Source organism: Spodoptera frugiperda, chromosome 20 (assembly GCF_023101765.2).
Source record: "Spodoptera frugiperda isolate SF20-4 chromosome 20, AGI-APGP_CSIRO_Sfru_2.0, whole genome shotgun sequence".
In the NCBI taxonomy this organism is placed as follows: Eukaryota; Metazoa; Arthropoda; class Insecta; order Lepidoptera; family Noctuidae; genus Spodoptera; species Spodoptera frugiperda.
This window is the reverse complement of record NC_064231.1, coordinates 12,180,870-12,199,225: the sequence shown is the minus strand read 5'-3', so window position 1 is coordinate 12,199,225 and position 18,356 is coordinate 12,180,870. Positions and strand designations below refer to the sequence as shown.

General features: G+C 37.5%; 2 protein-coding genes across 14 annotated transcripts in view; both read left to right on the top strand.

Annotated features, from left to right (window-relative positions):
• The first annotated feature begins 1,330 nt into the window (after positions 1–1,330).
• Positions 1,331–4,631, top strand: LOC118282300 (uncharacterized). 6 transcript variants are annotated; one of them, XM_035603315.2, is made up of 5 exons: positions 1,331–1,454; positions 2,376–2,459; positions 2,608–2,697; positions 3,498–3,914; positions 4,350–4,631. In XM_035603315.2, exons 2-5 carry the CDS (start codon positions 2,378–2,380, stop codon positions 4,502–4,504), a joined length of 744 nt encoding a protein of 247 aa, XP_035459208.2. In that variant the 5' UTR covers positions 1,331–1,454; positions 2,376–2,377; the 3' UTR covers positions 4,505–4,631. The 6 variants fall into 6 exon arrangements, with proteins under 6 accessions (XP_035459208.2, XP_050557432.1, XP_050557433.1 ...); XM_050701475.1 differs by having other exon boundaries at positions 1,344–1,385; XM_050701476.1 differs by having other exon boundaries at positions 1,370–1,385; positions 2,376–2,524.
• A 104-nt stretch (positions 4,632–4,735) lies between these two features.
• LOC118282459 (uncharacterized) overlaps positions 4,736–18,356 on the top strand; it is a 41,729-nt gene continuing 28,108 nt past the window's right edge. For 3 of the 8 annotated variants that reach the window (XM_050701465.1, XM_050701470.1, XM_050701472.1), the window contains exons 1-23: positions 4,780–5,052; positions 5,139–5,249; positions 5,474–5,539; positions 5,691–5,837; positions 6,406–6,522; positions 6,946–7,038; positions 7,292–7,447; positions 8,995–9,156; positions 9,447–9,587; positions 9,776–9,940; positions 10,270–10,524; positions 11,053–11,190; positions 12,917–13,051; positions 13,466–13,546; positions 14,101–14,199; positions 14,352–14,432; positions 14,733–14,891; positions 15,348–15,560; positions 15,810–15,908; positions 16,166–16,261; positions 16,697–16,810; positions 17,222–17,317; positions 17,718–17,798. In XM_050701465.1, the coding sequence (XP_050557422.1) occupies positions 4,941–5,052; positions 5,139–5,249; positions 5,474–5,539; positions 5,691–5,837; positions 6,406–6,522; positions 6,946–7,038; positions 7,292–7,447; positions 8,995–9,156; positions 9,447–9,587; positions 9,776–9,940; positions 10,270–10,524; positions 11,053–11,190; positions 12,917–13,051; positions 13,466–13,546; positions 14,101–14,199; positions 14,352–14,432; positions 14,733–14,891; positions 15,348–15,560; positions 15,810–15,908; positions 16,166–16,261; positions 16,697–16,810; positions 17,222–17,317; positions 17,718–17,798 (2,917 nt within the window). In that variant the 5' untranslated portion in view covers positions 4,780–4,940. Of the gene's footprint in view, positions 5,053–5,138; positions 5,250–5,473; positions 5,540–5,690; positions 5,838–6,405; positions 6,523–6,945; positions 7,039–7,291; positions 7,448–8,267; positions 8,500–8,666; positions 8,826–8,994; positions 9,157–9,446; positions 9,588–9,775; positions 9,941–10,269; positions 10,525–11,052; positions 11,191–12,916; positions 13,052–13,465; positions 13,547–14,100; positions 14,200–14,351; positions 14,433–14,732; positions 14,892–15,347; positions 15,561–15,809; positions 15,909–16,165; positions 16,262–16,696; positions 16,811–17,221; positions 17,318–17,717; positions 17,799–18,356 lie in introns of those variants that run through there. The other 5 variants (XM_050701469.1, XM_050701466.1, XM_050701468.1 and 2 more) reach the window with 5 other exon arrangements.

Genomic DNA, 18,356 nt, shown 5'->3' with positions numbered 1-18,356 from the left:
AAGATTTGTATCATTGGCAGTCCATTGTTTCTACTTACCCCCATGGGAGACAGGCGTGAGGTTATGAATGTTCGTTTGCGTATGTAGGGACTTAATAAATTTTAAAATCCATTAATTTAAACACTTCGTTTTGTTTTCAGAAACTTCTCCAACTTATAATGTGATTATGCCAAGTCATCGTATAAGAAGTCACCGTTTATTACAATGAAACCTTCTACTAAATAACATAATAAACATTATATACATACCACATTGCATCTTTCATTTAACGACTTTAATTGCAACGAAGTAGTCTGAAAAATAAACAAAAACCTGAAGATTTAGAAGTCACACGCATTCATTGCGATTCAGTTAATGCGTATATATTTACTTCCCGACGCGACGAATCGCAAGGAAATTATATTCATCTTGAAAACTATGAAAAGTATTCAAGTATCCTCCATAACTCGGCGACCCATAAAATCTGCATAATTTTACGACAATACATACTCGTATAACTTAAAGTTGGATTCAGATACAAAACTATTTTGAAAAAACGAGTGATCACAAGTGCGACTGCGATGCAACACTATGCTGTATGAACGAGTGGTGGAACTACTTTGTGAACATCCTAGACAATTGTTACGGGTAGTCAGAATTAAGTACCTAGTATATTTTAAGATCTCATTAATTATAAATAGTTATGTGTTCCTAAACTAATCGTAAGATAAATAATAATTGTTTTATATAATGTTATGTTTAGTTTTAAGCCTTAGTTTGTATCTTTAAAATTGCTGTGCCCAAACAGGGTCCACGATTTGTTACTTTTATCTGTAAGACTAAAACATCTATGTACATACAATTGTGGAAAGCAAATAAATGAATATGAATATGAATATGAAACTACCGAGCCAGAGGCAAAGAGTTCATAATAAGTATAAGGGAAGGAAGAGGCCACAAGTTCGATTCCCGAATCAGTCAAGATACTATTTGGGCATTTTCGGTTTTTTGAAAATCGCTTTGTTACTGTATAGAGTCTAGAATAATTGTGCCCTATATAATTATGTCAATAAGCTCCTCCTCTTTAGCATGGCACTCATAACAGAACTGATAAAAATTGGGTGCCTCATTGCCTACGTGCAAATTCTCCTACCCTTTACTCCTAACTGTGAACTGTTTATTTATTTGTATGTTAGAAAGCACGCTAAAAACCACCTAAAAACCATACCATAGTCTGAATCAAACCATAAGAGCATTATACACAAAGGAGGTTTACAACTCTGTCGATGCTTGAAACTATACAACCTCCTTTGTTGCATACACTCATAAATGAACTGTCACTGTCATATAAGTGGACTGTCATCATTACTGTCAGGTGTATTATAAAATTCCTAGTGACGCTATTCGTAAGTAAGATAGCAATTATTTATTTACGGAGGTCCCGTACACCGGGACTTTCCGAGGCTACCGATCGAGTAAGTACAATTTTCATTATGATTCTCAGTTCTAGTCGACTCTTCAGTTAATGCAGTATAAAACCATGTGAGGTCAAATTGTACGTAAAAGATTCGCCTTATTTCTTTTCATAGCAGGTAAGAATGTTTGCATTTAGAGTCCAGAATACATAGTTATATTGTACTTAGTCTGTGAAGTTTACTATAACAGTAATGTTAGCATATGGCAATAGGCTCATCCCTTATTACATGGGACTAATAACACAAATGGTGAAAAGTGGGTGTAGGTACATTGTATACTGGCATTACGTGTCGTTATGGCACCTCTGCCTACTGCCCCTTTGGGGATAAAAGGGATAAAGGAGTTACATACTGTAATGTTTTAATGTATTACAAAATCCACTTCAACCTTCTTTCTCGACATACATAAGGGCAAAAATCCTTTCTAAAAATAGCTAAATGTCCACTTCGAGATACGAGCTTTCCTTTAGACCTTTTCAAGTTAATGTATTCTTTTTAAGGTAATTTTTGCTCATACTTCAAGGAAAATGTCACAGGAATCAAGTCCCCTTTGATTTAAAAAGTATTTGATCTTTGCTTTGAACTGGCACTCAAAGGGTTGATTTTAAAAACGACTTTGTTTATACAAACCATCATTGGTGGGAAGCTTTAATACGTATATTGACTTTTGAAGAGTGTATAAACAAACTGAGTTAACGGTGAAAGGTCATGTGTTAGCTATCTCAGGGGTAATGCGCAAATGTCTTATTTACCTAACTGTAGTAGCACCTACGTACATTACGTAGGAAGATGATTAAAGAGAAAATAATAAGTATAACGTCATGACTTTATAGAGCAACCCTAGAGAGGAACCAAAAGACATAAATGTTAAGTTAGGTGATATATGTATAAAAATGGCTGATTTGTGTTTTGTATTTACAGTCATGGAAAAGCCTGCTCGCTACAAAGCAAAAAGTAAAAAACCCGCCGCTAAACCAAAAACGGCAAAGAAGCGTAAAAGTGACGGTAATTAAGTAAATCTTCTTATACACGTTCCCCTATGCACTAAAATATATTGAAGAGAATAATGGGTAAATCTTTTTCCAAACATTATAACCAATTTTCATACTATTCATAAATTGGAGTCAATCTTTAAGTCTACGTACGTTTTCAGGACCCACTTGCTCTATGTTTTTGGCTGAATTAACCAGAAAACTGGCATCCAAAAAGAAACAAGAAGAAGAATCCCCAAAAAATATTGTTCGTAAGTTGAACCTTGTTCAAAATGGTTGTGAAATATTTATACGATCTACATTTACATATAATGAAATGGTTTTAAAAGATATTGTCCATTGATATGTTTCATGCTTCTAGGGCCTCCCTTTTTTTTTTGAGGGGGAAAATCATCCAATGACTTTTCTAGCCTTGGGCGAGGCGAGAGGGAGTGTCAGACTCTTACTGACTAAAAACCACCCCGTTCCTTCTCCTGCCTTTCGAGCCGGAGCCCCGGTAAACCCGCTAGGTTGTCCGCAGCTCCGGATTAGGCATCAGCCCTACTGGGCCCCATCTGTGGTGGTCTGATGGCTCTTTGAGGCGCGCGCGGAACGCGACGCGCCGCACGCACGGGTCTGGTTCTGGTCGGGCGGCGAACTACCCTTGCTCGCCGTCCGCAGGCCCGCACTTACGGTGGCCGGAGATCGTCGCGAGATCCCCGACGCCCGGAGTGTCTCTCGCGACGGCTGGGGCGTGAGGAGGTTCGTTCTCTCCAGCGCCCCGCCTTCTAGGGCCTCCCTAGAAGCATATCTATACTCTAGAATATCACTGGGTGCTACTGTATTTTTGCTGACTAGGTTGACAATATTAATCCTCTCTCCTCTCGATTTTCGTCTAATAAGAAATTAACTAGTGTCACACGATTGGACGTTCAATATTTGGCTGCAGTGATTGGACAAAAAACCTCTTGCTACATTTCCTTGTGGTAGCCAAATCCGGTAGCCCCCATTGAATGTGTTTACTACATTGTGCATTCATTATCGAATAATAGCTTAATTGTTTTTTTTTTAGAAACAATAATAGACAGCATAACAAATGCGTTACCAGTCAAGCTTTCAAGAAAATCTCCACAGAAATGTCCATCGCCTATGAAAATTGAGACGTTACAAACATTAGCACCAGAATTAATACCCAATGACTCATTAAATTTCCCTGCACCCGCAACCACAGCTAGCAACATCGAAGATGCTTCTATGGATTATCTAGAAATCCTCAGTCCACCAAGACCTGGATCTTTTAAGATGCCCAAAATGCCTTTAATTAATAGTGACGAATTAAAGGCATCAGCAGAAAAGAAGAGGAAAGCTCAAACACAAGACCAATCAGTTAATACAGGAACAGATCATGATGTTGCCTCAGAAATAGCTAAACATGTTGGCACATTAAGGAAAATCTCGTTGATAGCTGAAGAGTTTAACCAAAAAACTGGTGAGTTAAATCCTTTGCTATTTTTTGCTACTCGTTTTTACATTGTAGTATAATTATGTTCTATATACTTGTTTAAGTTATTCAAGTATTCATTTTGGAAACTAAAGTGATTTTAATTAAGTGTGTTAAAGTACATTTTTACTCCCGCTCCCCAATTCGATTCCCGAGTCGGAAAAAGTATTGCTTGGCTTTTTTCTGTTTTTCAAAATGTTCGCACGGAGCCTGGAAATGTGCTCGGTATATGGCAATAGGCTCACCCCCTGTTACATGGAACTTACAACATAAATTATGAAAAGTTGGTGTACATTGTATAGTGTCATAATGTGCACCTCTGCTTACCTCTTCGGAGATAGAAGACGTAACGATCTAATACATTTTAGGCGCACTTCACTGAAAATAACATAAATATAAACTCAAATAATGCTTACCTTTCAGCGAAAAATTTAAAAGAAATAGTCGACAGTGTCCAAGAGGATTTGATAAAGAAACTGGAAGAGATACGAGCACAACAGAAACTCCATTCAGAGAGAACATTGCACATCAGTGAAGATCAAAGCATCGTCGAGGACGATGACACTACTGGCGACTAACCAAGAAGTTTGATCACTTTAGAAGAAAACATCTCGTGTCAAATTACCGTTGTCAAAATAAAATGCAATAATTTTTAGATTCTCATAAAATTGATTGTTAAAAATTTAAATAAACAAAAACAAAGCATTACTTTGGTTTTTTTTATCCAATTGTTTTGTTGAAAAGATTTATAAAGATTACCTGAACTTGGACGGTTGTTTCGGGGAAAGCTGTGAGGAAATACGTCAACTTATTCTATTGAAATATGTAGCAGATCGTATCTATTGGATGGAAAATTCTTAAAACTTTAACATTATGAGATCATGCTCCTACCCATTGCCTCTTGGTTAAGAAAACTGAGAACATTATCAGGAGCACGTTATCTAAAGAGGGTAAAAAAAATTCTAAGTAATTGAAGAAACTTATAAAAAACCGTAGTAATTTTGAAACAACGAGATGGAATCGAACGTGCAAAATGATGAAAGTGCAAACGAAATGTTTAAAATTGCTGATTTTGGGCAGAACTTAAGAATAAACGTATCAAGTTCTAAACAAAAATTGGCGAACGGTATAACTATTATTCTTTACAAATAAAACATGAACAGCAATGGTGAGTATTAGATTGGTATAATAAAACTTTATTAATATACACAGATCAAGCCAAAGGAAAACCTAACAGCAAACTGCCGAGAATTGTTCGCCAACCAGTGCAGTCCAAATTTTATAAAAGTATTGAACATATGAAGAGCTTCCACGACCAGACCGGTAAGTAAAGATTTAAATAAATGTATTTAAAACGACTTCATCGAGTTTCGAACATTCACCAACGGAGACGAAGCCAATGTATATTATATTTTTTAAGAATGTCACTTATTATTGTGTAGCTATGTATATAGCACTTTACTATAATTTTGCAGGTAGATATGTGTATGCATATACATAGGTGTTACTATTATGTATTTACGTATATCATTCGGATCTTATTTTAGGAGATTCATCACCCGGATCAAGCAGAATGGGCGGTTTTCCAATGAAAATGAAAAAAGATGACTCAAGTTAGTAGCTAATGTTTCATTTTATACAATTACCATTGATATTAAGTATAAGTAGGTATGTAGTACCATATTATGTAATTCTTCATCATCTATTTATTAGTAAACAGATTTATACAGAAACGTTCTAACAGAAAATTTTACTTGGAAACAGCAGAAAAATCAAAACCGAGTCTTATACCGCGTCGGAAATGCAATAGAGATGAAAATTGCGAAGTGCCGAAAAAATCTGAAACTCCTAACAACCAGTTCATTCCTGAATGTAGAAATGTTCAGAGAGTTCAAATGTTGATTAATCAAGGTATAGTAAAACGCTAGTAACGCTAGCAGTAATAGACCCTAATTTTAGATAGAGACGCTACCTACTTCTTTGCCTTTACCAGGCGAGCGATACCACGGCAAAGTTATTGTATTAACATTGAAGTGTTGGTATTTATTAATTGCCTGATGATAAACAATCACTAGCACTTGTAGAACAACAAATCTAAGATTTATTTGCCGATCCCCGATGTAGAAAATATTTTAAATTATAGCAGCTATAGCATAATCTATCTTCCCAAATGGATTGGACATCTGAAATTCTCTCCTATGAGATTATACATCCGTAGACGTCGTAAACATCATCATAAGATAATTTTTGTAAATGGGTTAGGAGGTCTTAAAATTTAGATCTTTAAAGTCGGAAAGGAATTGAGCTCGAAACCTTTTGCTTGGCAGTCGCAATTGCAAATACCCAATCAGCGAGAGACCCAATTTTTAACTTTAACGTTCCGTATCATAAGTCTTTTCTGAAATCGATTTTAGTAGTACTTGTCCTAAATTCGATTAGCAAAAACAATCGTTTACACTTTTCTCGATTTGATTTACAGAATTCTGCCCAGAGGATCGCGTACCTCCACCGGCGTCGGTACAATCAACGAGACCTATTCCAACTCTGGGACAGATTTATGGCCGAATCAATATGATAGATAGTGACCGACTGAACGGTAAACAAAATGAATTATTGTACTGTTCCGAATTACATTTAATTTCCGAATTAGTTTACAAGAAGACTTTCAATGTTAAAATACTCTAGGTTCACTCTTTGAGGTAGAAAATGTAGATGCTAAGCAGGTTTCGAGCTTGATTCCAAATCGATTGAGAATTTCAATTTCGAAATTCATATACTTATTCAAACTTCCCTACCCTTAGTATGAGTTTGTTTTTAGTTGAACGAGATCGAAACAATACCGCATTAGGCGTTCTGATTGGCCAGCTCGAATGAACCAACCAATCAGAGCGCCGAATACACTCTCGTTTCGATCTCGTTCAACGTAAAACAAACTTGTACTAAGGGTACAGATCAAAATTAATAAATAATAGAAAAATTGACAAAAGCAAACTTACTAATAATATTTTTTCTACCTTAGACTGGTTCATGGAATTTACTCCAACGAATACAACAGCATCAATGCCTGTACCTGAAAGTACACCTATTGAGGACGATGGAGGTTCAAGCACCGGTTAGTAAATAGGACTAGATTTATCAGTCAGTCATCAGAAAAAATATAAAACTAAGCACAATTCCATGCACTTAATCATTAAAAGTGTCATTAATTGGGTAGTTTCCTAGATCAAAAATATATTATTTTGACTTTTCAATAAAATTTAAAATTCCAAAATAATCATACTTTCGTTCAATCTATTTAATTATTTTTTAAGAGATATGTATGCTATATGACGCAAAAAAAAATGTTATTATATCTTTTTACACAGTTGCATCACCAGCAAATTATCATCAACAAGAGTTTGGGAAGACCACCACGATACTGGATAGAAAGAACATCTTAATTAATGAAATTCAAGCTACCAATGAAAATGTCAGTGTGTGGCTTGCTTCTGATGTCGAGTTTCCAACGGATACTGAATCAGGTATTCTTTTATATACATAATTAGTATAGGTATGTTAGTATTGGTTGTTCCACAAAGTAGATATATGTGAAACTTTGTATCTGGTATTTGAATCCAGAACCTCGTGAAAACAATTACGGTAAAAAAAGATTTCTGAAACATGTATAAGTTAATATTAAACTTGTATAAATTGATATTTCAGGATACAAAACAATGAGCAGCAAAAATGCCGAAAAATCTGCAGTATTGACAGTGTCTGAATGCAAGACGGAGAAGTCAAACAAAACGTTTACTTTAGGCGTTTTGCAAGACAAAAGCAATAGTTTGTGTGCTACGACGAAGCCAGAATCGGAGTGCAGTATTGGTTAGATGCTACTTCTTAGTAGTTATTTTTGGGATACTAGCCTTGTTAGCCTGTACGCTATTTTTAGGGTAGAAAATCATCCAATGACTTCTCCTGCCTTGGGCGAGGTGAGAGGGAGTATCAGTCGCTTACTGACTAAAAACCACCCCGTTCTCACTCCTACATTTCGAGCCAAAGCCCCAGTAAAACCCGCTAGGTAGTCCGCCTCTCCGGATCAGGCATCAGCCCTACTGGGCCCCATTTGTAATGGTCTGATGTCACGCGCAGAACGTGATGCACCATTTGCACGGGTCTGATTCTGGTCGGGCGGCGGGCTACCCTTGCTCACCGTCCGCATACCCTCACTTGCGGTGGCCGAAGACCGTCACGCGATCTCCAATGCCCGGAGTGTCTCTCGCGACGGCTGGGGCATGAGGAGGTTCGTCCCCTCACGTGTCCCGCCTCCTCCTTAGCTAGCATGACTGCTTCGCAGAAGGAGGAGACAGCACCCCAGTCCCCCTCGCTCCACACCATGGCCCGAACCAACGCCGGACGCGAGAGATCACCGTCGCCGACCACATCCCTGAGGTCACGGCGTTGCTCAGCCCATGCAAGGCACACCGCCACCGTAGGCTCCACCGTGTCCTCCGGGCGGTCATCGCAGTGATGACACTCAGGCGTTTCCTCCCGCCCAATCAGAAACTAGAACCTACCGAAGCTCCCATTTCTGGTAAGGTTCCAAACACCGCCGTGCCGGAGCCGATCCGGAGCTGTGCTCATTAAGTGTGTTTAACCTTAATATATGTTATCTTTTCTCCAGAACGCTTATTTTCTCTAGCGGCATCCTTTACTAATTTTTAATACCATTTAACTAAAGACTACATTTTTTGTACACAGATGCATCACCAGCAAGTTATCATGAACAAGAGTTTGGGAAGACCACCGTGGTATTAGATACAAAGGACATCGTAATGAATGAAATTCAAACTACCAATGAAAATGTTACTGTGTGGCTTGCTTCTGATGTCGAGTATCCTACAAGGGATAATGAATCAGGTATTCTTTAGCATAGATATTTTGGTAAAAGTTTTCTGCAGTGTGAGTATGTATATATCTTATATAAAAAAAATATCTATTACTTTTCCATTACCTGACGGACTAAATAGATTTTTCATTTTCATACACCGTCATCATTACACCGTTAAAAAGTATTATGATATTTCAGGATACAAAACAATGAGCAGCAAAAATGTGGAAAAATCTGCAGTACTGACAGTGTCTGAATGCAAGACGGAGAAGTCAAACAAAACGTTCACTTTGGGCGTTTTGCAAGACAAAAGCAATAGTTTATGTGCAACGACGAAGCCAGAATCGGAGTGCAGTAAAGGTTTGATGATATTTCTTAGTGGATATTCTATATTGGGTTCTAGCAACCCTGTTTGCTTGTACCTTTAGTGCGATCGGTACTCTGATTGGTTGGTTCAGTCAAGCCGCCTAATCAGAACGCCGAACGTGAGCTTGTTTTGATTTGAACAAACTCGTTCTAAGCCCTCTGAATGCTATTGTTGTTGATTTTCTTGAGATATTTTTTCAAAATCTCCAACATTGAATCGAATTGAATCTTAAAAAGCTACCCGTATACAAAGTTACTTTTAAAAATATTTTCTTTTATTCCAGGACCAAGTTTGATATTAAAAGAACAACAAACAGTTGTACTCTGTATGTCCCCCGAAACTGGAAACCAGAAATCCGCGGAAAATGCTTGTAGTATTCCCAAAACGAACATTACTATACAAATATCTCAAGTACCAGTTCCAGGTAAAAACAAACATAAAATTAACACTTAGAACTTAGTTTCCTCAGGCTTTATAGTATGTCCGGAGTTGCGGACTATCTAGCGGGTTTACCGGGGTTCCGAAGGAATTTCTATATTTCATATGGTTCTAATAAATGTGTATTGCTTGGTGGTAAACTTGATTTCGAAATAAGGTTGGTTTTCATTTTAGTCATTCCAGAGTCAACCAAAAGCCCACAGCCGAAAGAACAGCAAACCCTTTGTCCTGCAAACGTGAGCCACGCAGTGACGCCAACTCATCGAATACCAGTACCATCTTACACTGAATGCTTGTCAGAAATACTGCAGAAGACCACCAACTTTGAAATGATGGATGGTACGTCTTTTGTAATAAAATTTTCGTATATTAGTTTTCTTTTCCTGGTGTTTTATAGAAGACCGAAATTTTATAGACCTTTCTAAATCATAGCTGGTATAATATTTATGATACGTTCTTTCTCGTGCTTAACTCTTCATTTCTAATAACGTCTCATGGGTCTTTGTAAAAAATGAAAGTATTTTAAAATTAACAGCTTTCACCTAGTGCCATATAGTGATATGATATAGGCTACATTTTTCTTTGACCACATGAGAAAAATTAATCTAAGTTTAGTAGGGATAAAGATTATTTTCACATATTGCACATTACATCTTGTTCCCAAATAGCTATAGGAGTCGACAGTGAAAAGACACCAACCAGTGCTGTCACCACGGATACTAGTGATAACCTATTGTCAATTGGAGAGACTATAGAGGGAGAAAGAGATACGACAGATGACACTGAAGCGCAAACGAGCCCTGGGTGCAGCCTGCTGCAAAATGAGTCACATTCGAATGATATGATGAACGAGAAGTCTCCTGACAGAGGCACTGAATGGTCTTACAAATACAAGAGCGATACGGGTGAAACCGATTATAAAGGTACTGGTAAGATTTTTGTTATATTGCTAAGCAAAGAGTTTTGTAGCTTATTGGTTTATCGGTCGGTCTGGACATCATTGTGAGAGCCCTATATTCAGCAGTGGATGTCTTGTGATTGCTATGATGAATGACTATGACTATTGACTAATAGAATATTTGCATCTCAAATTGTCTGTTAGTCAACTGGCGTCAGCTATGCTAAATGGACTAGGCCTAAGATCAGATGGCAAGCGCTAAACGCGCGTTTTGATAAAGCGCGTTTTCAGCTTCATACATACATTTACGTGCGTTTAGCACGCGTTATCATGTGTAGCCAGAATACAATGCTTAGCGCTTGCCATCTGAACTTAGACTAATAAGACCATACGCTTCACATATGCCATCTCGTGATTGCAAAATCTCTTTTAATTTACCTAACCTTTATTTTGTTTTCTGAGAGATTTCGAATTTTAATAGACGCTTCGACGTTATTGTCCCTTCTTCTTGAAGTCTAGCCAACTCTATTAAAAACTCTTTTCCTTCCTACAGAACACTCGAAACATGACAGCTGGACCAATAAGAATGTATTTTATAAGAGACAGAGTGATTATAAAGCTAAACGTACTTTCGAAGACACGTGCCCAGAGTGCCATCGCTACAATAAATTTCCTAGCAGTCGGTATAAAAGTGAGTTTAAAATAATCAATTTAGAGACGTTATTGAGAAGAATTTTCTTTAATAATGCCTTGTAGTTATTAGGGAAGGCTTAATTTAAGCAAGAGAAGTCTTGTGGTTGATAAGATGTAGATAGCGAAGGCATAGAGAATCAAGGACGTCTCAAATAATATAAATTTGATTTATAAATTACATAGGCAGTAAAAATTATATGAATGAAAGAGAACAGTAATTTACACGAGCGAAAGTCTCAGAATGGCTGCGGGATTTGCAACTTATTGCCTCTTAAAATAGAATTGAATATAAAACGTTTTATGGGCTATTCATATAAGTATCAAGAAATAGCAAAGGAATTATAAGCAATAAAATATTATTTTTAGAAGCCCTTTGTGTGATATTTTGAATACCGAATTGGTGTGAAATTAATCAGTATCTACCATATTTCTGTCTTTATTTGAGGTATTTTAGAATCACTACATAGTATAAAACAAAGTCGCTTTCTCTGTCCCTTTGTATGCTTAAATCTTTAAAACTATGCAACGGATTTTAATGCGGTTTTTATTAGATAGAGTGATTCAAGAGGAAGGTTTTTATGTATAATACATGCATAATATATCACCATTGCACCCATGAAGCCATTGAAGCTGGGGCGGGTCGATAATAATAATAATAAGTCCGCAAGGCAGCTTGTGGCGAGCTGTTGGGCAGTGGCGACCCCACGGACCTGACTCCCGGGAGAGGCCCTTTTTAACTCCGGTTAGTACTCGTGACTATCCGGAGTGGCCTCTCCTACCTACCTCACTCTTGCCTTAATCGGCTGGTTTGAGTGGAGTTTCGCAAGAGTGGAGTTGCCTTCAGCTCCACTTGAAGGACGTATCCCAGTAAGATGCTGGTAGGGGTCTTGACCGTACTTCCGGGATTGCTCTGATAGCCGTGGGATGCCCCCCCTTCCTCAAGCAGCTCAACGGATGTTGCTTCCCTTGTCGCTACATGCTAGCGGCCGTTTCCGGGGGCCCACTATTGAGTTTGCGAGTCACCCCACAGCCTGTTTATCCGTATTTTTCAATATTGGTCAGGGGCAGGGGCCATAGTCCCCGTAGTTAACCGGTTAACTATTCCACAGCCACCTACACCCATATCCCTATCATTTCCTTTTACCATATCTCGCAATAGTCCTGCATCAACCGGGGATTGTCCTTTGGTGTACTTCCATAGTGCATACAGGGATAATCGCCGGCTGATGTCCCATTACATTTAGATCAAAATTGTTCAACGGGCCTCTGCGAGTTGGCTTCGGCCCCTCGTATGCCTTACCGGTCCGGGACCCTGTGGTCCCGTGATTATGTAATGAACATACATAATAATAATAATAATAACCACAACCACCGGTGGCTTGGACCATGCTCCCGCTACAGGTTGGCTCCTATTTTTATATTTTTAAATATTATTTTATTTTATATGTGTAGTATTTAAAAATGTAAATCTAGAGAATGTTAAACAAATAATAATAATAAACTTTATTGTACACCTTTTACAATTCAGACAAATAAATAGATGGTCGATAGTGTTTAGTATTATCTAAATCTAAAATTATTTCACAATTATAATTATTGGTCCATAGAAAACCTATTAAGAATTTCAAGATATGCTGTTCTAGCATAAATGTTTGCTGAAAGATAGCAATCAATATGACAAAACGCCACGGCCTTTATGTAAAATTGTAATTCTCTTCCTCCAGTGCTAAGTCCCTTCGCGTCCTGGCGACGTCGCATATCATTTCGTCGGATTTGCCGGCGGCGGTGGAACCGTGTGTGGAAGAAGACTGCCGAACGATGGGCCGCCTGGTCCATGAGATCAGTCCGATTAAAAAAATGTAAGTGCAGACTTAAACTTTAAATACAAGTGAAAACCAGAATATCATGTAGGTATGTTTTTGATATGCATAAACAGAAATTACATTTTTTATGATATAAGCCGGTAAACGAGCAGACGGATCACCTGATGGTAAGCAATCGCCGCCGCTAATGGACACCTGAAACACCAGAGGCGTTACAAGTGCGTTGCCGGCCTTTTGGGGGTTAGGAATTTTAGGGATTTGGAATGGGGTAATTGGGCCTCCATATCGTACTTTTTTAAACATTATGCTTCGCAATAAGGTGCCTATAGTACAGTCACATATAGCAAAAAACTGTTAACAGTGCGCTTGGCCACTTGTATGTATCTAAACTAAATTATACTTGGGTATATTATCGACATTGATGTATTGTTATTTTATTTTACTTTTCAGTCCGCGTCATGCATTTAAAACGTAGAACAGTATGGGAAGACGCTGATGTACAGACCTATACACCGGTTTATAATGAAACAGGTATACATGTCATAGTATTTGTTCACAAGACCGGTTGAGTTTGAACTCTGAGTATATAAGTATAAAAACTAAGTACCTAACTCAGTGTATGTGGTCATAACATTTGCAGGTCATCACGTTAAAACATATTTTACTTACTTTAATAGTTGTATTAGAGCTAAAATACGTAAATTCAAAACGACTGCACGGTTGGCCAGCAACCGCGTTGTCGCGCAACGTGTAGCTGCTTCGATTACCTCATGGAGCAACTCATTGTGTGATCCACAAATTGTTGTTTCGGTTTGGGTGTGATGTGTATGTGAAATTGTATGTTTGTAAACGCACCCACGACACAGGAGAAAATCCTAGTATGGGGCAAAGTTAAAAAAAAAACAGACAAAAATCTTAACCCCAAATCGTCTGAAATAAATCTTCTCTAAGAACTATTCTACGGCGTATAAAGGGCCTATTTCACCCAATCCGAGCAGATATGTGTAAACTCACAAGTAAAGTAGTTTCCCACATAAATCGTCTCAACTATTTCCTTCACGCACAGGACACACTTTTGCTTTTAGGTACAGACAGTGTTGCAAAAGAGCTGAAGTCTGAAGCAATTGGTACTGTGTTCGATATGGGATCCTGGATCAACTTGAACAATCTTAATGAGTCTAGTAGTAAGTTATTTTTTTATTTAAGGAAATTCTGTCATTCAAATTGCAGTTATAAAATCTAAAGAGTAAAAACTAAATTCCTTTAAAATACAATTTTCCATATTTCATTCTTATCATTTTCGGTGATGTAACTTTTGATTTGTTTAATTTTACAGCGCATACCTATTCAAATCATAGACCAAAAATCAAACATTCAAATCTAGGGCCGTCCATGTACCCATTCATGTATAGTTCACGTAAGTGCTTTATTTTTGTCGGTCTCCGTCTAACTCTAATTCATTTGATAGTTTGATAGTTGTGAACTTGTGATTACGTTAAAACAGTCTTCTCCACTTAGCGCTTAGGGTCGGTTCATATCTGACGGAACATGCGTCGCGTATTATCGGTCACGTAACGCCAGAACAGACAAATGTATAGAAAAACAATTGACCGTTCACACTCAACCGATGATACGCTCGACGTATTTTACATCAGATATGAACCGACCCTTAGGTGGAAAAGCCACCAAATTATTATGATCAAATAATTCATTTCAGAACAAATATCTCCATCTGCAAGAACGATAAATATAGAAACACCTAAAGTACCGCGCCTTGTTTGTTACCGAGATAATAACAACAGTGCCAATAGTAAAATGAACAAATTCTCTTGGAGTACTAACAAAATTGAATTCTGCAAAAGTTGTCAGTATGAAGGTTTGTTTACAAATTATTCATTTATTTTTGTGGAATCACCAACAATGGATATCTGCAACACCAAATGAGTTTCATGTGCATTGCTAGTCTTTTGAGTAAGGATGTGTTGCGTCTCTAGTAAATCTTAGAACAATCAATCTCAGACAGCGAAGTGTTATTATACGCAAATTTTGTTCAAATTCATGGTATCACTCTGATCAAGCTAATCCATTCATATTACGTAGCGTAACTGTACCACGTAATGTCTATAATTACATCCCAGACGTAACAGGTTACCGGGGAATGCGGTGGTTTTTAGTCAATAAATATATATAATATCAGTCAATAAATATAATAATTTAGTCAGTCTGATACTCCCTTTCGCAAGGCAGGAGAAGTCATTGGATGATTTTCACCTCACAAAAATAAAAAGAGTGTAGTTTTTATCCCACATAATACTAATATGAAATATTGCAGATAACTTGTTGCCATTAAAAGTGGACCGATCGACAAGTTTCACCCATATGTACGTATTGGGCTTGTCCGATCAAGACACAGATACGACAGACTTACCTTACTTCATGTACGATAAAGTAACGAGTACGTTTATAAGGACCAACCCATACCGAATGTCTGTAGAATTCTCGAAGGATGCGTTCACACAGAAGATTATCATGTGTCATAATGCAGGTATGATACTTATTTTTTTACTAGCTGATCCGACAAACTTTGTACTGCCTTACACATTTTGTTCTCACCTTTTAAACCTTTCCCGGACTACCACAAATAATTCAATACCAAAATTAACCATCTCGGTCCAGCCGATCTCGATTGACTAACGAACAACAATTGATTTTTAAATATAGAGATTAATAGCTAAAGTATTAGGTATTTCAACTTAATCACATTGTTTCATGATTTTTTTAATAATTTGTTTAGAAACGGACGTATCATTCCTACCAATGTTCAATCGCAGTTCAACGGGAACGATCACTTCTGCCTGTGACATAACGTATTACAAGCCCTATACTGGATCAGGTAATAATATTTTGTAATGATGTATAATTGACTATAGTTGGGCCATTACAAACGTGCACACTGTCACGTCAAAAGAATGTGACAATGCCGCACAATTCGCATAAGTGTGAGCGAGAGATACGATAAAAAATACTTATACAGTTCGCTCATTTATAATGACCCAACAATAGCAGGGGATATACACTATGTATTTTTAGGCACATATTTCAACTGTGCTCCACAATTTTATAATAATACATTATAAATTACGTTTTCAGAAATAACACAACTTACTGAAACAAAGACTCAAACATCAGTGTATCCTAATATGCGAAAATTATCTCGAGCCGTTAGTGCCAGACAACACAATGAGCGTAAGTCTGTAAAACATTTAAATAAATAGAGAAATCTAACGTTTTTGCGATGCCTAGATGGCGTTGGTGCAGCGCAAAGTCTTGTTCGTCCAATCATGGTACCTACAAAAATCTCTTGACTTTTTTTAAGGGGAAAAAATCATCCAATGACTTCTCCCGTCCTAGGCGAGATGAGAGGGAGTGTCAGACTTTTACTGACTAAAACCACCCTGTTCCTACTCCTGCTTTTCGAGCCGGATCCCCGGTAAACCTGATAGGTAGTCCGCAGCTCCGGATCAGGCATCAGCCCTACTGGGTCCCATCTGTGGTGGGCTGATAGCTGTTTAAGGCACGCGCGGAATACGACGTGCCGTGTTACAAATAGCATATCGAAAATGAGAGCTAAATTTCTATACTGACTTATAGTATAGAGAATATATATACTTTCCATTAAAGTTTCAGAAATAGACACTCAAATGTCACCAGGCATGTCTGTTAACAAAGTAACAACAGGCATATCAGCAGTAAAACTAAAACTATCTGAAAAAACAACGAGCTTTCCAACTAAAGGTACCTATTTGTTTTATACACCAAAATTTTAGTAAGAAGCATCATCTAGAGTAATATATAAAATGGGAGTGATATATTGAAATAACCACTAACTTTTTACTTCATACGATACATACACCAAAATAATATTATTTACTAATTTGTTTACCTGTTTGTTTGTTCTGGATAATCTCTAAAATGGCTACACCGATTTTGACGAGACTATTATTGCCAAGTAGTTAATGTTTATTACATTAACTACTAGTAACTTAGGCTACTTCCATTAGTCACATAAAGGACTATATTAAATCTATTAATCGATCTCCAACCGAACCTGCCAAGCGTAAAGATCATGGCAAACACTCATAAAACAGGTAGGTATAGTAATGATACATTACAAGATTCTCTTACATGTGACAAAATAATTTTCAGAAATAATGATATTACATGAGGAGACCGAATCTATGGAAGAACAGAAGCCTGAGTTATCATCACAGACTGAGGAAAATAGACCAGAACCTGGCACAGGTAAACTATATTATTTTAAAATATTTATAACAGACTAGCAAACCCGACGAACTCCCGTTTCGCCACCAATGGTTTTCCCTATATTCCTGCTTTTCTGTTGATTATTGCCTGAATTTTCTTTCTATAAACCTCATGGAACCCGAGTCCTTTCCAACGAATGCAAATCCGTGGCAATCAGTTCGTGCGTTCTGAAGTTATAGCGTCAGGAAGGAAAACCCTTATTTTTACATTATAGATGTTTTTTTTTTCATTTTTTTTTCTGTCAATGGCTTGACAGTATTTACTATGTATAGAATGTGTAAAAAGGAAATTCGAAGACTTACGCTAGTTTAAAGAGTACAGGTACAGGTCTTACTACTATGTACAATAATTCGTTACCACAAAAGATTTTATTTCTTAGAAACCGAAACTCAAATGACTCCCGATGCCTCCATAGCCGAAGTGTCAACAGGCTACACACCTGGTCCATCCACAATTGCAGGTAAAGGCTTAGTTAAGGTTAATATAGTGTTTTCAGGAACGTGAAGAAACGAACCAAACCTAAAATTCCTTTTAAGAAGTAAGCGGACCACCTGGTGGTAAGTCATCAGCACCACCTACGGACATTCACAACACCAAAGAAGTCATAAGGAGAGGGATTAGGGAAGGATCAACACGCGAAGGATGTTTAATGCTGGTAGTGATTTGTTGGTCGAAATAGCCCACTTGTGCCAAAGCATGGCTTTTATTTTTTAAGAGGTTCCATTCCATGACTTCTTCCGCATTGGGTGAGGCGAGAGGGAGTTTCAGACTCTTACAGTCAGTTGCAGAAAACTGTCTTTAAATTCGACATTAGTTAATCCGTCATTATCGCTAATATTCCATTAAATTTAAAGACGTTGCACAAAACTGTTGCGGGTCCCTTTAATGGGACTTTAACTAAAGACGACATTAAAAAGTGTTGCAAGTTAAAACACATATTTTGAATGAACTGATTACGTAGTATTTGTATACTCTCTGGAACTGATTGAATGTAAATTGTCATTAAGGATGGAAGGAA

Bases quoted from the DNA above. Each gene is read 5' to 3' on its own strand.
- LOC118282300 (XM_035603315.2), top strand. From the start codon at position 2,378: ATGGAAAAGCCTGCTCGCTACAAAGCAAAAAGTAAAAAACCCGCCGCT. The intron at 2,698-3,497 runs GTAAGTTGAACC...TTTTTTTTTTAG, and splicing joins ATCCCCAAAAAATATTGTTC to AAACAATAATAGACAGCATA. The intron at 3,915-4,349 runs GTGAGTTAAATC...CTTACCTTTCAG, and splicing joins AGAGTTTAACCAAAAAACTG to CGAAAAATTTAAAAGAAATA.